Source organism: Giraffa tippelskirchi, chromosome 2 (genome assembly GCF_054371585.1).
Source record: "Giraffa tippelskirchi isolate mGirTip1 chromosome 2, T2T-mGirTip1v1.2.pri, whole genome shotgun sequence".
Lineage (NCBI taxonomy): Eukaryota > Metazoa > Chordata > Mammalia > Artiodactyla > Giraffidae > Giraffa > Giraffa tippelskirchi.
This window is the reverse complement of record NC_137276.1, coordinates 67,441,873-67,460,719: the sequence shown is the minus strand read 5'-3', so window position 1 is coordinate 67,460,719 and position 18,847 is coordinate 67,441,873. Positions and strand designations below refer to the sequence as shown.

The 18,847-nt window shown below is 37.0% G+C and overlaps 1 protein-coding gene across 7 annotated transcripts in view; it reads left to right on the top strand.

Annotated features, from left to right (window-relative positions):
* Positions 1–17,423, top strand: part of DDX50 (DExD-box helicase 50) — a 34,837-nt gene extending 17,414 nt beyond the window's left edge. For 6 of the 7 annotated variants that reach the window (XM_081568704.1, XM_081568719.1, XM_081568728.1 and 3 more), the window contains 7 exons: positions 2,987–3,148; positions 4,398–4,517; positions 5,227–5,300; positions 5,523–5,682; positions 7,916–8,050; positions 9,108–9,152; positions 16,929–17,423. In XM_081568704.1, the coding sequence (XP_081424830.1) occupies positions 2,987–3,148; positions 4,398–4,517; positions 5,227–5,300; positions 5,523–5,682; positions 7,916–8,050; positions 9,108–9,152; positions 16,929–17,207 (975 nt within the window). In that variant the 3' untranslated portion in view covers positions 17,208–17,423. The remainder of the gene's footprint in view (positions 1–2,986; positions 3,149–4,397; positions 4,518–5,226; positions 5,301–5,522; positions 5,683–7,915; positions 8,051–9,107; positions 9,153–16,928) is intronic. The other variant, XM_081568712.1, reaches the window with a different exon arrangement.
* Positions 17,424–18,847: the final 1,424 nt, after the last annotated feature.

The window sequence follows — 18,847 nt, the reverse complement described above, 5'->3', positions numbered from 1 at the left end:
TTTCCTCTCTCCGTTATCACTTGATAACAAATTTTTTTAATCTTTATTTAAATTTTCAAACTTTTCAAAATTAAGGCATCATTTGTTGTGTTTAATCAGTCTTGTATTCTTTCCAGTGTAGTCTTCATTTGTGAAAAGTCTTTGCCTTTTATTTCTACTTCTTTGAGTCATTTCATCCCATATTTTACTTTATTTCATTCTGATTTTCCTTGTTCTCTCCTATATCATATATTTAAAAATTTTCTTTTAGCTCATGCAGAAATATAATGTATACTCTTTATCTGTTTTGCAGGCATGCCTTTCTAGAGCTCTTTTGTTGTTTTGGTGAATATTTTTATTTGTCCCCTTATAATTACTTTCTATAGTATTTAACCATAACCTGTTCTGTTGCTCATTTTTAGATGGAATTTTTTCAAACTTTTGATGGGGAGCTGTGGGTCAGAATAGTTTTCTCACTTCACAGGTCTAGAGCTGCCTCTTTTATTTTTGATAGTATTTAAGAATACAGTCTAAAAAGTATATCTCAATAAAGCTGTTTGAAAAACGTCTCCCACTTTTTGAGCTCTGGTTGCTTTTCCCTTCCCTTTCATCTGAGTCATCTCTTTCCTTTGCTTCTGGGATCCCTGTCATCCTCAGTTTGAATTTTAGGTCCAATAATTTCTGCTTAGTGCAGGGCTTTGTCCCTGCAAGGAAGCATTGGTTTGTTAGTTTGAAAGTTCATTTGGGCCCAGACTGTTTCAGGCTTTTTCAGCAAAATTTCTTGAATTCTAATTTTTTTGGTATTTGGTTTCACACTTTACCTCTGGCTCCTCACAATCACCCTTAAATGTGAGAATTCTACCAGTTTCAGCTGACTTTCTCAAATTGGCCCATTGTGCTTTCTAGGGAGTATCTGTTCTTAGGACTAGCAAAACCACTCTCCCTCAGTACGTTTTTGTCTCTACCTGCTTATGTTTGGAACGGAGAAGGCAATGGCACCCCACTCCAGTACTCTTGCCTGGAAAATCCCATGGACAGGAGCCTGGTGGGCTGCAGTCCATGGGGTCGCAAAGAGTCGGACATGACTGAGTGACTTCACTTTCACTTTTCACTTTCATGCATTGGAGAAGGAAATGGCAACCCACTCCAGTGTTCTTGCCTGGAGAATCCCAGGGATGGGGGAGCCTTGTGGGCTGCCGTCTATGGGGTCGCACAGAATCGGACACGACTGAAGCAACTTGGCAGCAGCAGCAGCAGCTTATGTTTGGAAACCATGAAAATACCTTAGCACTAAATTTTGTCATAGATGTTTGTGGGAAAATATATTTGCTTTTGACTTTAAAAAAGTATCTTTTCTTGAAACAGTTCTCCTTACTTGGGTTCCGTGATATCACACAGATTTTCTTCCTTCTTTCCTTGCTAATCTTTCCCAACTTTGTTGAAGTCTTTTTGTATTCTTACTTGCACTTTAAATACTGGCATTCCTCACAGTTCTACTTCTGTAATTGTTCACACTTACTAACATGTTCTTTCTGTGTATAGTGATTAGTTGTACTTTGGAGTCAGAACAGGATTTAAATTCCATTTGTGTTATTTCCTGGCTCTGTAACCTGGGGCAAATCACTTCATATTTCACTGCCCATGTTCCCATTTTAAAAAGTGGTATTAGGGGGACGTCGTGGGGAAAAAATAAAAAAGTGGTATTAATTTTTTTTTTATACTTTTAAGACAAAATAAGGTGTTTATTACAGTGCTTTTCTTACAAGCAGTCAATAAGTATAGAAATATAGAAGTATGGCTGTGGAATTCCCTGGTGGTCTAGTGGTTAGGAGTAAGTAGTATTATGTGTATAGATAAATATAACTAATCACTCCTATGGCTCCAGTCATATGTGTATATGCTATTTGTTTACAAACTTCTTCTTATAATACAGTTTTACAGTAGCTATTAAAATGTTAAATGTTTATAATTTTTGACCTAGGAATTCAACTGCTAGATATGTAAGCTACTGAAATATACATATACTGAGGGATCTGGAGATACAGTACAAGGTTATTCACTATAGCATTGTTTCTAAAGGTGAAAGTTGGATCCTACCCAAATGTTCATTAGTAGGGTATTGCTAAAATAAATGATACTGGGAATTTCCTGGCAGTCCAGTGGTTAGGACTCAGAGCTTTCACTGCTGGGGCTGGGCTGAGTCCCTGGTGGGGAAACTAAGATTGCATGGGTCGCAGCCAGAAAGAGAAGAAGATACTGTAGCCATATGAACAAATCACATGTAGTTTTAAAAAGTTAAGTAGATTTGTATCTATGGCTGAGATATAACAAATTTAGAAAGTAGGTTGTAAAACCATACATATATAGTATAATCTCTTTTTCTAAAAAAAGTTATTTATTTGGCTGCACTAGGTCTTCGTTGCAGCATGTGGGATGTTTAGTGTGGCTTGTGAACTCTTAGTTGTAGCATGTGGGATCTAGTTCCCTGAGGAGTCAAACCTAGGCCACATACATTGAGAGTGCAGAGTGTTAGCCACTGGACCAGCAGGGAAGTCCCAGTATAATCCCATCCTTATAAGTAAATTCATAAAATTATATACTAGGATTTGTGAGGTGTGTGTATTTAAAAAATAGCGTGTGGAGGAATATTTACTGAACTGTTAGCAGTTACTTATTGGGAGACTGATATTAAGGAAAGCTTTTGCATTTTATGCTAAACGTTTTTCTGCATTGTTTGATTTTTAAAAACAATAAGCATGTATTTTTATAAATACCAGATTTAGAAACAGCAACGGAAGGACTTCCCTGGTGGTCCAGTGGTTAAGACTCCACACTTGCATTCCAGGGGTGCGGGTTCAATCCCTGGTGGAGAACTAAGATCCCACCTGCTGCACGGTGTGGCCAAATAAATAACAACAACAACAGGAAGAGCAAAGACTTAATAGTATTTGGATGCTGTCACTGCAAGTATGTGCTATATACTTACTTTTCCTTTTTTTTCAAATAGAATGCCCAGTGTTTACATGGGGACATCGCTCAGTCACAAAGAGAAATTACACTGAAAGGCTTCAGAGAGGGTAGTTTTAAAGTTTTGGTGGCAACCAATGTGGCTGCCCGTGGTTTGGACATTCCTGAGGTTGACCTGGTGATTCAGAGTTCACCTCCACAGGTAGGAAATGAGGTTTTTTTTTCCACCAATTTTATTGAAAAATAATTCACATACATCACTGTATAAGTTTAATCCATAACAGCACTATGCATTGATTTATATATGTTGTGAATTGATGCCCACAATAGGTTTAACTACCATCCATCTTCTCATGTAGGTATAAAAGAAGAAAGGAATTATCTTTTAACTAAAAGTTTATATCTTTTGACCACCTTCCTTCATTTCTTCATTCCCCCACCCTCTGCTTCTGGTAACCACAAGTCTGATCTCTCTTTCTGTGAGTTTAGTTTTTTTATTTGTTGTTGTTGTTTTTTAGATTCCATATATGAGTGAGATCATACAGTATTTGTCTTTCTCTGACTTATTTCACTTAGCATATTGCCTTTAAGGTTCATCCATGTTGTCACAAATGGTAGGATTTCCTTTTTTTATGGCTGAATAATGTTCCATATAAACCTTTTTATTCATTCATCTCTTGATGGACACTTACGTTGGTTCTGTGTCTTGACTATTGTAAATAATGCTGCTATGAACATAGGGGTGTGGATATCTTTTTGAATTAGTGTTTTCCTATCCATTGGATATACTCTTGGAAATGTAATACTGGATCATGCGGTCATTCTATTTTTAACTTTTGAGGATCCACCATACTGTTTTCCAACAGTGCATAAAGTTACCTTTTTTCCACTTCCACATCAGCATTAAAAAATGTTAATCTGTTCTCTTTTGTCTTTTTGGTGATGGCCATTCTAATAGGTGTTAAGTTGATATCTCGTTGGGTTTTTACTTTGCAAGGAAATGAGATTTGATTTGGAGAAAATAAGAGTAGCTATATAAATTGCCTTTTATTTACAAGACTTTGCTTAGATTAAAAAAATATATATTACCTATTCTTGCTCTTAGCCAGTTTTTGTTAGTGTAGTGTTAAATCGTTCAGAATCTGGTACCTTTGCAAATAATTAACTTCTTTATTTACATTTGAAGTATGGAATCATGCAAGAAAAGTATAAAAAGTTGCCATATAAAGAACCTTGGAAGAGGCTGGATAAAAAGATTTTAAATCTCATCCCTATTACTGCAGAATTCAAGCATAAACATTCTCTGGGATATTGAAAAGAGCAACAGGATTGAAATAAAAATGTTATTATTGATAGTAGTAGTTTTGTTGCTTCTAGTATTACTATTTGGTTGCAGGAATGACTGTTTAATTTGCCAGATTTTTAAGAAGAGTTACCTCTTTTATTTTTAGGATGTTGAGTCCTATATTCATCGCTCTGGACGCACAGGTCGAGCTGGCCGGACAGGGATATGCATATGTTTTTATCAACCGAGAGAAAGAGGTCAATTACGATATGTGGAACAAAAAGCAGTAAGTAGAGTTAAATTATTTCAGGCTTATTATCTAAATGGTGCCTTAGAAATTTGTTCTCACAAATAGATTTTATGACTTCTCATTTAAGCTGCATTTGGATGTGAAGCATGTGGAGAGCTAAATTTATATTAGCTGCAAGACTTTGTTTTAATACAGCTTTTATTATGAAGACAGAAGAGCTGACTTTCTCCCTTTTCCCTTGAATTTCTCCCTTGACTAAAATCAGAAGTGCATTGTGATTTCAGTACCTCTTAGTCTGATATTGTAAATGGATGATTGTGACATTATCTTAGTGTAATAGTCAAGATTATAGTAAGTAATGTTACAATAGCCAGTTTCTATAAGAAATTACACATTTTTTGTGGTCTTGAGTTTTTGTAGTATTTTTCCTGTTTTTATGATGTGTATTTTCATACATTATTTCACATACTTTGTACGATGAAGATAATAAGAAAAAATTTATTGTAAACAGCATCTTTTTAAAAAAAATCAGCTGTTTTGTAACTAATTCCATGATTTATAACTAAGATACAATTGGAAAAAATTTTTTTTTTCTTTCTAGAATTTGTTATTGATGATTTATTAGGAAATCTTGATCTGCTAGGGCTTGGAAATCTTTAAGTCCAAGAAATGGAAATTCTAGATTAATTTAGGAATTAATTGTAAAGACTTCCATTTTTCTTTAATGTAATTCTTTCATTTTCAGGGAATTACTTTTAAACGTGTAGGTGTTCCTTCTACAATGGATTTAGTTAAATCTAAAAGCATGGATGCCATCAGGTATGCTTTCTGACCTTGCTGAATGATTTTTTCTTTTGTATTAGGCTATACATCTTTAAGCTCTCCTAGTTGACATATCAGAAAATTTAATCACCAGTTTTACCAACAGACATTTAATTATATTAAAATACGAAAACATTGCTCTCTTTTCCCATTCATTCTTTTATCTTTACTCTTTCCCCTTTGTCTTGACCAAGAAAATTTACTGTTTTTAAACCGTAGGTCTTTGGCTTCTGTTTCTTACGCTGCTGTTGATTTTTTCCGACCATCAGCCCAGAGACTGATAGAAGAGAAAGGGGCAGTGGATGCACTGGCTGCAGCATTAGCCCACATCTCTGGCGCATCAAGTTTTGAACCACGATCTTTGATCACCTCTGATAAGGTAGAAATCTGTGAGAAAATTGTATGTGGTTGAGAAAGATTAAAATTGAACCATAGATATCTATCTGGAGAGAAATATAGGACATCTTTACTTTGCACAGTACTGTGTTAACTGAGACTTATATACCAGAACCTGTTCCTCGTTTGTTTTTTTGTTTTGTCATGGAGCCATGCAAATCGAGAAATAGACTCTGCAGCTAACATAATCCCATGCAAAGTAAGGATTGCCTGTATATGTGGAGAGTGTGTGTGTGTATAAAACACCATCTTGGCTGTCCCCCTGCCAGGTCAGTATCAGATGTCAAACCATACCAGAGCCATATATTCCCATTATAAAAAGTATATTTTACTCTGTAATTAGTAAGAAATCCATGGGGTGTTATTTTAGCACTGCAAATATTTTATCCCTAATAACCCACCAGATACTTCTCAAGAAAACTTAAACCACATTTCTTAAGGAAACATTAAGGTACACTTTTTAAGTCATCAGATTTATTGGCATAAAACTATTCATAATATTTCATCATTACCATTGTAATATCTTTTTTTTACTTTAAAAAATTATTTTTAATTGAAGGATAATAGCTTTATAGTATTTGTTTCATATCTGCCATACATCAACATAAGGTAGACTTTTAAACCTAAGAAATATCTAAGAGGTCATCTAATCCCAACCTTTATCTAATAAAAGAATCCCTCTTTGGCAGATGGATCCTCTAACCTCTGCTTAAATATCTTAGCAACAGGGTGTTAGTGATTTTATATTTCTTTTATAGGTTAAATCAAAATCCAAAGTCTTACGAGGAATGTGCTGTAGGGTCTTCCCTTGCTACCTCTTTGGCCTCATCTCCTATCACTCTCCCCTTGCTTGTTTCAACTATCACAACCTACTTGCTGATACTCAAACATAAACTTAAGCCTACACAAGGCCTTTGTGCTTATTATTATTATGAATGTTCTTTTACTAATCTTGGCTCCCTGCTTCACTTCATTCAGCTTTCTATCAGGTATCACTGTATCAGAGAAGTCTTTCCCCATCACCCTGTCTAAAATAGCTTATTCCTACCTTTACTCTCTATTTTTATTTTCTTCCCCTGCTTTATTATTTTTTTTTTTTCCATGATTCTTATTACTGTCTGACATTATATATATTTACTTGTTTACTGTCTCTCTCCCACCATTGAACTTCGCTGGTGTCTCAGTGGTAAAGAATCCACCTGCCAAGCAGGAGACTTGGGTTTGATCCCCGGGGTCAGGAAGATTTCCTGCAAAAGGAAATGGCAACTCACTTCAGTATTCGTGCCTGGGAAATCGCATGGACAGAGGAGCCTGGTGGGCTACAAAAGAGTAGCAAAAGAGTTGGACACAACTTAGTGACTAAACAGCAACAACTCCCATCATTATTCACTGCCCCCACCCCAGGCCCTTGCTACATGTACACTATAAGGTAACTCCATGAGACAAAGGACTATTTACTGCTAAATCTCTAGCACCTAGTACAGTCTCTGGCATATAAGTAGGGGGCACTTAACTATTTGTTACATCAGTGCCTCCCTATATCTTCTTCATGTTGACCGTTTTGTTGTCCAGTGAACTTTTACAGAGCAAGTCATTTTTGCTCAAGTGTAGTCCTTCAAATGTTTAAAGAAGTTTATGTCCTCTTGTTTTTCTCCTCAAAGCTAACCTTGAGTCCTTCAGCATTTCCTTAATTCTTCACTACCTTATCTTATCCCTGATGCTGTAGTTTGTTTAATTTCCTCTTGAAGCATTATGTTTAGAATTAAATGTAGTCTTTACATTAATGTATAGAAGAATGGTACTTTCAATGATCTATAAGCATTAGTCTTATATTAATATAGTTTAAAATAAGTTATTTTTTTAGTGGTCATGTTCTACTGGTCATGTTGGCATATAAGAAGTGCACGCATGCATGCTGAGTCGCTTCAGTTATGTCCAACTCTTTGCTACCCATTGAACTGTAGCACTCAGGCTTCTCTGTCCGTGGGATTCTCCAGGCAAAAATACCGGAGTGGGTTGCCATGCCCTCCTCCAAAGGATGTTCCTGACCCAGGGATTGAACCCTTGTCTTTTGCATCTCCTGCATTGTTAGGCGGGTTCTTTACCACTAGTGGCACCTGGGACGCCGTAAGTCAAGGAAGGCTGTCAAGTTAGAATGTTGCTGTCCTACTGCTGCTGCTTTTCTCTCAAACACAGTGTGACTTTTATTCCTTAAGGGGTTTGTGACCATGACTCTGGAAAGCCCAGAAGAAATACAGGATGTCAGCTGTGCTTGGAAAGAACTTAACAGAAAGCTGAGTAGTAATGCTGTGTCCCAAATTACCAGAATGTGCCTCCTGAAAGGAAATATGGTAGGATTTTCTAGACAACTGCTGTATATGTTTATAAAGACTAGTAGATTTTGTTCATTGTTTTTTTGAAGTCTAATGGGATGAATAATACTATTTTATCCATGTGTTAGTGTGTTTCCAGTTGGAAATTTGGGGAGTTATGTAAGTAACCCATTCCTCTAGAAAGCTGTAAGTCATTCTGCTTAATTTGTAATATTCAAGTTATCTAAGTTTCTGCCTTTGAATGCATATGTGGTTGTGTGTGTTTATTTTTTACAATTGAGTAACATAATTGCAACAGCTAAATAGTTCTTTTTTTTAAGAGAATGCACAATATTGGTTTTTAAGTGGCCTGCTATTGGTTGTTAATGAGGATAACTAAATTAAGTATTTTCATACAGTTATGAAATAGCGAAGTTAAAGCCATTTGTAATCTTAGGGACTGATTTCTTCTAATGGTTTTGTGAAAAGATGTTATATTTATTCATCTCACCTGACTATATAAGTTCATTCTAATCTAGAATTTATTAACTTGTTTATTGGAAAGTTATCTTTCTCAAAGTTTAATATTACCTTCAAAAAAGATCTGTGGCAAGTAAGACAACTACATACATTCAGAAAAAATGTGGAGGGGGAGGGAAAATATACCTAGATCCTTAGGCCAAACCATTTGCTATACTTGGATATTAATTAACTTTCAGTGTACTGGCAGCCAAGATCAAAGAGGAAACATCTTAGGTTATCTCCTGGCACTAAATTTTTAAATGAATTTATTAGATGGGTTATTTTCCAAGGGACATGGAACATTATAGTGTCTACAAAAACTTTTCTAGAGAATACTCTAGATGCTCATTAGTAGTCAGTTCTTATTAGATACTGGTTTACTTTTAGATTTAAGAAGTATAATTAGCAGCCATTCTGTGTCATGCATTATTATGTATTAGCTGGTTTAATCCTATAAGCAGTCATGGGACCCACTTACTCTTTTCTTTTTTTAGTTTATATAGAATTATAAGAAGGTATTTTAAAAAATCAACTCATGTGCATCTAAATAAAAACTTTTTCATTTTGCTTTTAGGGTGTTTGCTTTGATGTTCCCACAACTGAATCAGAAAGGTTACAGGTATATAAAAATTTTTATCTGTTAAATAGTTGAATATGTTTCTCTAAAAGATAGGGATTAAAAAAACATATAATATCTTTATCATGTGTAAATCAGTTAAAAATTCCTTAATAAACTAATAAATTATAAATATCCGGTTTGTCAAATGTGAAAAAATAGAATCGCATACCAAATCCTCATGTACTCATCACCCAGCTTCAGCAGTTATCAACTTATGGTCAGTTGTGTTTCATGTCTACTTCCATCCACTTATACTGTATTCTTTTTCTTTTTTCTTAAAATTTTATTTATGGCTGTGCTGGGTCTTCCTTGCTGTATGGGCTTTTCTTTTCCTTAGTTGCAGAGTGGGGGCTACTCTCTAGTTCCAGTGCATGGGCTTCTCATTGCAGTGGCTTCTCCTGTTGCGAAGCATGGGCTATAGCGCTCACAGGCTTCAGTAGTTGGGGCACATGGGCTCTATAGTTGCAGCTCCCAGGCTCTAGAGCACAGGCTTAATATTTGTGGTACCCAGGCTTAGTTGCTCCATGGCATGTGGGATCTTCCTGGATCAGGGATCAAACTGCCCATGTTTTCCTGCATTGGCAGGTGCATTCTTTACCACTGGGCTACCAGGGAAGCCTCTCCTGTATTCTTTTGAAACAAATTCTAGGAAGTCTTTCATTTCAACCATAAATACTTTTATATAGCTAAAATATTAAAAACACTTTCAAAAAACATAATACCATTATTAAACCCCCCAAAATAGTAATTCATCAGTATTATCCAATTTTGTGTTTACATTTTCCCCCGTCTCCTGAATATTTTTAAATATAAGAAGGTTTGCAAAGTTCATTCTGTATAATTTGATTTTGTCTCTTTTACTCTGTAGGTTCTCCAATCCTTTTTCTCTTTCTTAAAAAAAATTTTCCTTGTGTTTTACCTGAAGAAGAAAGAGATTGTCCACTAAATTCCTAGACTGTGAAATTTCTCTATTTGTGTCCCTGTGCATATTTATATACATATTTTGACAGAAGAATGGGATTATTTGGTTTTCAAAGTCCTTTTTAAAATTCAGAATATATTGTAAACAAATTTCTTTATCAACTATACAGTTACTTACTTTTATTGGCTCCCTGGCATTTGGCCACATGGGTGACCAACTTAACCAATGTCCTATTTTCTGACATTTAAATTATTTCCAATACTAATACTCAGTTATAAACAGATTTGCACTGGTGGCTCAGATGGTAAAGAATCTGCCTGCAGTGTTTCATCCCTGGGTTGGGAAGATCCCCTGGAGAAGGAAATGGCAACCCACTCCAGTATTCTTGCTTGGAGAATTCCATGAACAGAGGAGCCTGGCAGGCTGTAGTCCATGGGGTCACAAAGAGTCGGACATGACTGAGCAACTCACATGCGTTATAAACATGTTGGCCTTAAATGTTGGCATAGCTAATTCTTTATGCATTGCCAAGTTTATTTCTTTAAGAGAAACTTTTTAAGATGTCTGCTTGGCCAAAAACTGTGTGTATTTTTAAGGCTTTGGTCATATATTGCCACCAGCTGTGTGTGTGGCTGTTTGTCTCTGCTCATTCTGACATGTCAGGTATTTTATTTTATTTTAATTTATTTTATTTATTTATTTTAATTGGAGGCTAATTACTTTACAATATTATAGTCGTTTTTGCCATACATTGACATGAATTAGCCATGGGTGTACATGCGTTCCCCATTCTGAACCCCCATCCCACCTCTCTGCCCATCCCATCCCTCTGGGTCATCCCAGTGCACCAGCCCTGAGCACCCTGTACCATGCATTGAACCTGGACTGGTGATCTCTTTCACATATGATAATATACATGTTTCATTGGTATTCTCTCAAATCATCCCACCCTTGCCTTCTCCCACGGAGTCCAGTAGACTGTTCTATACATCTGTGTCTCTTGCTGTCTTGCATATAGGGTCATCGTTACCATCTTTATAAATTCCATATATGTGCGTTAGTATACTGTATTGGTGTTTTTCTTTCTGACTTACTTCACTCTGTATAACAGGCTCCAGTTTCATCCACCTCATTAGAACTGATTCAAATGTATTTTTAATGGCTGAGTAATATTCCATTGTGTATATGTACCATGACTTTCTTATCCATTTGTCTGCTGATGGACATCTAGGTTGCTTCCATGTCCTGGTGCTATTATAAACAGTGCTGTGATGAACATTGGGGTACACGTGTCTCTTTCAATTCTGGTTTCCTCAGTGTGTATGCCCAGCAGCGGGATTGCTGGGTCATATGGCAGTTCTAGTTCCAGTTTTTTAAGGAATCTCCACACTGTTTTCCATAGTGGCTGTACTAGTTTGCATTCCCACCAACAGTGTAAGAGGGTTCCCTTTTCTCTACACCCTCTCCAGCATTTACTGTTTGTAGACTTTTGGATAGCAGCCATTCTGACTGGCGTGAGATGGTACCTTATTATGGTTTTGATTCGCATTTCTCTGATAATGAGTGATGTTGAGCATCTTTTCATGTGTTTGTTAGCCATCTGTATGTCTTCTTTGGAGAAATGTCTGTTTAGTTCTTTGGCCCATTTTTTGATTGGGTCATTTATTTTTCTGGAATTGAGCTGCAGGAGCTGCTTGTATATTTTTGAGATTAGTTGTTTTTCTGTTGCTTCATTTGCTATTATTTTCTCCCATTCTGAAGGCTTTCTTTTCACCTTGCTTATAGTTTCCTTTGTTGTGCAAAAGCTTTTAAGTTTAATTAGGTCCCATTTGTTTATTTTTGCTTTTATTTCCATTACTCTGGGAGATGGGTCATAGAGGATCCTGCTGTGATTTATGTCGGAGAGTGTTTTGCCTATGGTTTCCTCTAGGAGTTTTATACTTTCTGGTCTCTACGTTTATATCTTTAATCCATTTTGAGTTTATTTTTGTGTATGGTGTTAGAAACTGTTCTAGTTTCATTTTTTTACAGGTGGTTGACCACTTTTCCCAGTGCCACTTGTTAAAGAGATTGTCTTTTCTCCATTGTATATTCTTGCCTCCTTTGTCAAAGATAAGGTGTCCATAGGTGCGTGGATTTTTCTCTGGGCTTTCTATTTTGTTCCATTCATCTATATTTCTGTCTTTGTGCCAGTACCATACTGTCTTGATGACTATAGCTTTGTAGTAGAGCCTGAAGTCAGGCAGGTTGATTCCTCCAGCTCCATCCTTCTTTCTCAAGATTGCTTTGGCTATTCGAGGCTTTTTTTATATCCATACAAATTGTGAAATTATTTGTTCTAGTTCTATGAAAAATACCATTGGTAGCTTGATAGGGATTGCATTGAATCTATAGATTGCTTTGGGTAGTATACTCATTTTCACTATATTGATTTTTCCAATCCATGAACATGGTATATTTCTCCATCTATTTGTGTCCTCTTTGATTTCTTTTATCAGTGTTTTATAGTTTTCTTTATATAGGTCTTTTGTTTCTTTAGATATATTCCTAAGTATTTTATTCTTTTCATTGCAGTGGTGAATGAAATTGTTTCCTTAATTTCTCTTTCTGTTTTCTCATTAGTGTATAGGAATGCAAGGGATTTCCATGTGTTAATTTTATATCCTGCAACTTTACTACATTCATTGATTAGCGCTAGTAATTTTCTGGTGGAGTCTTCAGGGTTTTCTATGCAGAGGATCATGTCATCTTCAAACAGTGAAAGTTTTACTTCTTCTTTTCGAATCTGGATTCCTCTTATTTCTTTTTCTGCTCTGATTGCTGTGGCCAAAACTTCCAAAACTATGTTGAATAGTAGTGGTGAGAATGGGCACCCTTGTCTTGTCCCTGACTTTAGGGGAAATGCTTTCAGTTTTTCACCATTGAGGATAATGTTTGCTGTGGGTTTGTAATATATAGCTTTTATTATGTTGAGATATGTTTCTTCTATTCCTGCTTTCTGGAGGGTTTTTATCATAAATGGATGTTGAATTTTGTCAAAGGCTTTCTCTGCATCTATTGAGATAATCATATGGTTTTTATCTTTCAATTTGTTAATGTGGTGTATTACATTTATTGATTTGCAGATATTAAAGAATCCTTGCATCCCTGGGATGAAGCCCACTTGGTCATGATGTATGATCTTTTTAATATGTTGTTGGATTCTGTTTGCTAGAATTTTGTTAAGGATTTTTGCATCTATGTTCATCAGTGATATTGGCCTGTAGTTTTCCCTTTTTTGTGGCATCTTTATCTGGTTTTGGTATTAGGGTGATGGTGGCCTCATAGATTGAGTTTGGAAGTTTACCTTCCTCTGCAGTTTTCTGGAAGAGTTTGAGTAGGATAGGTGTTAGTTTTTCTCTAAATTTTTGGTAGAATTGAGCTGTGAAGCCGTCTGGTCCTGGGCTTTTGTTTGCTGGAAGATTTCTGATTACAGTTTCGATTTCCGTGCTTGTGATGGGTCTGTTAAGATTTTCTATTTCTTCCTGGTTCAGTTTTGGAAAGTTGTACTTTTCTAAGAATTTGTCCATTTCTTCCAAGTTGTCTATTTTATTGGCATATAGTTGCTGATAGTAGTCTCTTACGAGCCTTTGTATTTCTGTGTTGTCTGTTGTGATTTCTCCATTTTCATTTCTAATTTTGTTGATTTGATTCTTCTCCCTTTGTTTCTTGATGAGTCTGGCTAATGGTTTGTCAATTTTATTTATCTTCTCAAAGAACCAGCTTTTAGCTTTGTTGATTTTAGCTATGGTCTCTTTTGTTCCTTTTGCATTTATTTCTGCCATAATTTTTAAGATTTCTTTCCTTCTACTAACCCTGGGTGTTGTGTTCCTTTGATGGACTGGAACCTGGCGGTCCAGAGTTGATGATAAGAAAGTAAAAGAGAGAAAGAGGCTGATATTCCCTGGTTTACGCAAAAAACCAATAAAGCCTTTGACACAGGGCTTGTACCACTCATGAAGGCTCAGGGTGTCCTCTCGAGGAGGTCTTGAAAGCCCAGGCAAGAAAGTGAGTTCGGTGAGCTTCCACGCTCCGGAGAACTAGCCTGAGGGAGAGAGAGAAAGAAAGACATGGGGACCCAAGCTCTGATGGAACAAGGGTCCTTTATTTGCAGAAATGCAGGTTTTCATATCTTCATACAAGGCAGCTTTAGGCAGTAAAAAAAAAAAATTGAGCAAAAACAAAGCCAAGGAAATAACAAATACAAAAAGGGTCAGAAAACATCCCATATCCTGAGTAAGTGGGGCATAACTGAATAGATTTCATTTAACTAGGGTCATTGAAGGGAGTCACTAAAAGGCATCCATGCAGGTGTCCTCTCTCATGATCTTATTCCTGAGAGCTGCTTGCAGTTCTGCTCGTCCTTGGACTGATAAGGAATAGAGAATCCTTGAGAACCAGCACACAGAATAACATTTTGGATCCCTTAAACCTGAACATCCCCCCAACACCTGGGGTTCTTCATTTCTTCCTTTTCTAGTTGCTTTAGGTGTAGAGTTAGGTTATTTATTTGACTTTTTTCTTGTTTCTTGATGTAAGCCTGTATTGCTATGAACCTTCCCCTTAGCACTGCTTTTACAGTGTCCCATAGGTTTTGGGTTGTTGTGTTTTCATTTTCATTCATTTCTATGCATTTTTTGATTTCTTCTGTGATTTGTTGGTTATTCAGAAGCGTGTTGTTTAGCCTCCATATGTTGGAATTTTTAATAGTTTTTTTCCTGTAATTGACATCTAATCTTACTGCATTGTGGTCAGAAAAGGTGCTTGGAATGATTTCAATTTTTTAAAATTTACCAAGGCTAGATTTATGGCCCAGAATGTGATCTATCCTGGAGAAGGTTCCGTGTGCACTTGACAAAAAGGTGAAATTCATTGTTTTGGGGTGAAATGTCCTATAGATATCAATTAGGTCTAACCGGTCTATTGTATCATTTAAAGTTTGTGTTTCCTTGTTAATTTTCTATTTAGTTGATCTATCCATAGGTGTGAGTGGGGTATTAAAGTTTCCCAGTATTATTGTGTTATTGCTAATTTCCCCTTTCATACTTCTTAGCATTTGCCTTACATATTGTGGTGCTCCTATGTTGGGTGCAAATATAATTGTTGTATCTTCTTTTTGGATTGATCCTTTGATCATTATGTAGTGTCCTTCTTTGTCTCTTTTCACAGCCTTTATTTTAAAGTCTATTTTATCTAATATGGGTATTGCTACTCCTGCTTTCTTTCGGTCTCCATTTGCGTGAAATACCTTTTTCCAGACCTTCACTTTCAGTCTGTATGTATTTTAATATTAACTTGCCTTGGCAACTCATGATCACAGTGAAAAACAGTTGAGCAAGATATGGCATAATGATGCTCCTAAGGGCTGCTGATTTTTATATTTTGTTTACCTTGACACCAAAGTGTTTCCAATAGTGACATTTTTAGTCCTTGTTGACAGATTTTTAATCTGCATTATCAGCTCTCAGACCTTGTTTCTGTCAGTATATCTTCTGAAAGCAATGACCACTTACTAGTGGCCTATTTGTTTTGTGCTGAGAAACTGGTGGGCTCTTTTGGAATGTATAAACCAAGTAGGAATTTAGAGTCCCAAAATTGGCCTGAAAACTTCTCCTTGGACTAATACTTAGCTTTTAGAAACTTTTTGGGGCAAGGAGGATCCAAGCTTTATACTGTTACATTAAATTTGAGATTTAAGTTTTAACAGGATTTTTTTCATTTTTAATGACATTTATTGTTTTTTTGGTAATTTTACAAGCAGTACATGTTCATTTCAGACAACTAGAAACACGTAAAAGTATAAGGTAATAGTCACCTGGAGAAGGGAATAGCTGCCCGCTCCAGTATTCTTGTCTGGAAAATCCCATGGACAGAGGAGCCTGGTGGGCTACACTCCATGGGGTTGCAAAGATTCGGACACGACTGAGCGATTAACAAAAAAAAGTAACAATCATACATAAATTCCCATCCCCCAGAGATGACCACTATTAGCATTTTGAGGCATTTCCTCCCAGTGTCTACATTTTTAAAAAAATTTTAAAAAGTATAATTGACCTACAACTGTGTTAGTTCCAGGTATACGATATAGTGATTTGATATTTATATTACAAAATGATCACTACAATAAGTCTTGCTGCTGCTGCTAAGTTGCGTCAGTTGTGTGACTCTGTGCAACCCCATAGACGGCAGCCCACCAGGCTCCGCTGTCCCTGGGATTCTCCAGGCAAGAATACTGGAGTGGGTTGCCATTTCCTTCTCCAGTGCGTGGAAGTGAAAAGAGAAAGTGAAGTCTCTCAGTCGTGTCTGACTCTTTGCGACCCCATGGACTGTAGCCTACCAGGCTCCTCTGTCCATGGGATTTTCCAGGCAAGAGTACTGGAGTGGGTTGCCACTGCCTTTTCCATAAGTCTTGCTACTTCCATCATTCAAAAATATTACAGTACAATTAACTATATTCCCCAAGCTGTACATTTCATCCTTGTGATTAATTTGTTTTGTAACTGGAAGTTTCTGTCTCTTGATCTCCTTTATCTGATTCACTCATTCCCCCATCTCTCTCTTCTCTGGCAACCACCTGTTTGTTCTCTGTGTCTGAGTCTGTTTCTATTTTGTTTGTAAAATTTAGGATCTTAAGTTCCTATGTTTTAGCTTTGAATATGTTTTTGCTTTCTGGTTTTTAGTTTTATTCCAGATACTCTGGACTTAATGGATCAATGACATTTAGCTAATAGATATGCGAAGAGTCTCTTGTACTCATGTGCTTGCTTATGGTTTCTATTTTGCATTTGTATTAATCCTGTAAATTACCCCAACAGGCAGAGTGGCATGATTCAGACTGGATACTCTCAGTGCCAGCCAAGTTACCTGAAATTGAAGAATATTATGATGGAAACACATCTTCTAATTCCAGACAGAGGGGTGGTTGGTCAAGTGGCCGGTCGGGCCGCTCGGGCCGGTCAGGTGGTCGATCTGGTGGCCGGTCAGGTAGACAGAATCGCCTGGGGAGTCGGTCAGGAAGTCGACAAGATGGTAGAAGACGAAATGGGAATAGGAATCGATCAAGAAGTGGGGGCCACAAACGGAGTTTTGACTGAGATAGTTAATCTACCAGTGTGAGCTTGCCTGTTTCTGCATAATCATGTACATTATCAACCAAAAATTAGGTCATCATAGCTGAGGTCTGTGTCTGCTATTTGGAAAGAAGTTGGTTGTATTTTTTTAAAATGTATTTCACAAGAATGGTTGTAAACAAATCTACTTATCCAGTTATACCTTTGAATAAAAAAACCTCCTTTTATTGTCTCTTTTCACTGTGTGTTAAGAATTTTCTCAATGTAATTTTTAAAATTTCTTCTAAAATGTGGCAGTTAAGTCAGTCTTAACGTTACTTGCATAATACAAAATATGGTGTGTCTGTATTCAGATCATTCCTTCCATATAATAATATGGTAGAAAATAAGAAATGCCTTCTGCATTAAAGGGCTGTAAAGACTGGTGACATGATTGGTTAGATGTAACATTTTAAATTTTAGATAAAGTTAATTAAAAGGTGTGCAAGCAGTGCATCCTCAATGATTTATTCCACAGTTAAAGTTACTTGTTGAGTGTCTACTCTGTGTCCATCACTGTCCTAGTCCCTAAGAGTATAGTGGTGAATAAGGCGTGGTTACCATCATCAAGGAATTTATAGTTTAAAGCAGCAATTCTGGTTGAGATTAACACCTGATGTTTAGGATGAAAGTAGCTATAGAATGTGAAGGATCTAATTGCTGCTGCTGCTGCTTCTAAGTCGTGTCAGTCGTGTCCGGCTCTGTGCAGCCCCATAGACGGCAGCCCACCAGGCTCTGCCGTCCCTGGGATTCTCCAGGCAAGAATACTGGAGTGGGTTGCCATTTCCTTCTCCAGTGCATGAAAGGGAAAAGTGAAAGTGAAGTCGCTCAGTCGTGTCCGAATCGTAGCGACCCCGTGGACTGTAGCCTACCAGGCTCCTCTGTCTATGGGATTCTCCAGGCAAGAATACTGGAGTGGGTTGCCATTTCCTTCTCCAGTGCATGAAAGGGAAAAGTGAAAGTGAAGTCGCTCAGTCGTGTCCGACTCGTAGCGACCCCATGGACTGTAGCCTACCAGGCTCCTACCAGGCTCCTCTGTCTATGGGATTTTCTAGGCAAGAGCACTGGAGTGGGGTGCCATTGCCTTCTCTGGAAGGATATAATTGGGGTGTGCCTAATTAGTCTTAGGAGTCAGGCTGTTTTAGATGAAGTGATAGAAGTAAAGCAGAACTACAAGTTGATCTAGCCAGTTTAGAAGGGAGAGGGTTTGTAGTCAGAACAGTACAGGCCTACCTTGTTTTGTTGCACTTCACAGATACTGTATATTTTAGAAATGGAAGGTTTATGGCAGTCCTGTGTTGAACAAGGCTGTTAGTCCCATTTTTTTCTGACACTGTTTTTGAATTAAGGTATGTACACTATTTTAGACATAAAGCTGTTATACACTTTAGACTGTTGCATAGTGTAAACATAACTTTTATATGTACTATGAAACCAGACATCCTGGAATGTGAAGTCAAGTGGGCCTTAGAAAGCATCACTACAAACAAAGCTAGTGAAGGTGATGGAATTCCAGTTGAGCTATTTCAAATCCTCAAAGGAGATGCTGTGAAAGTGCTGCACTCGATACGCCAGCAAATTTGGAAAACTCAGCAGTAGCCAAAGGACTGGAAGAGGTCAGTCTT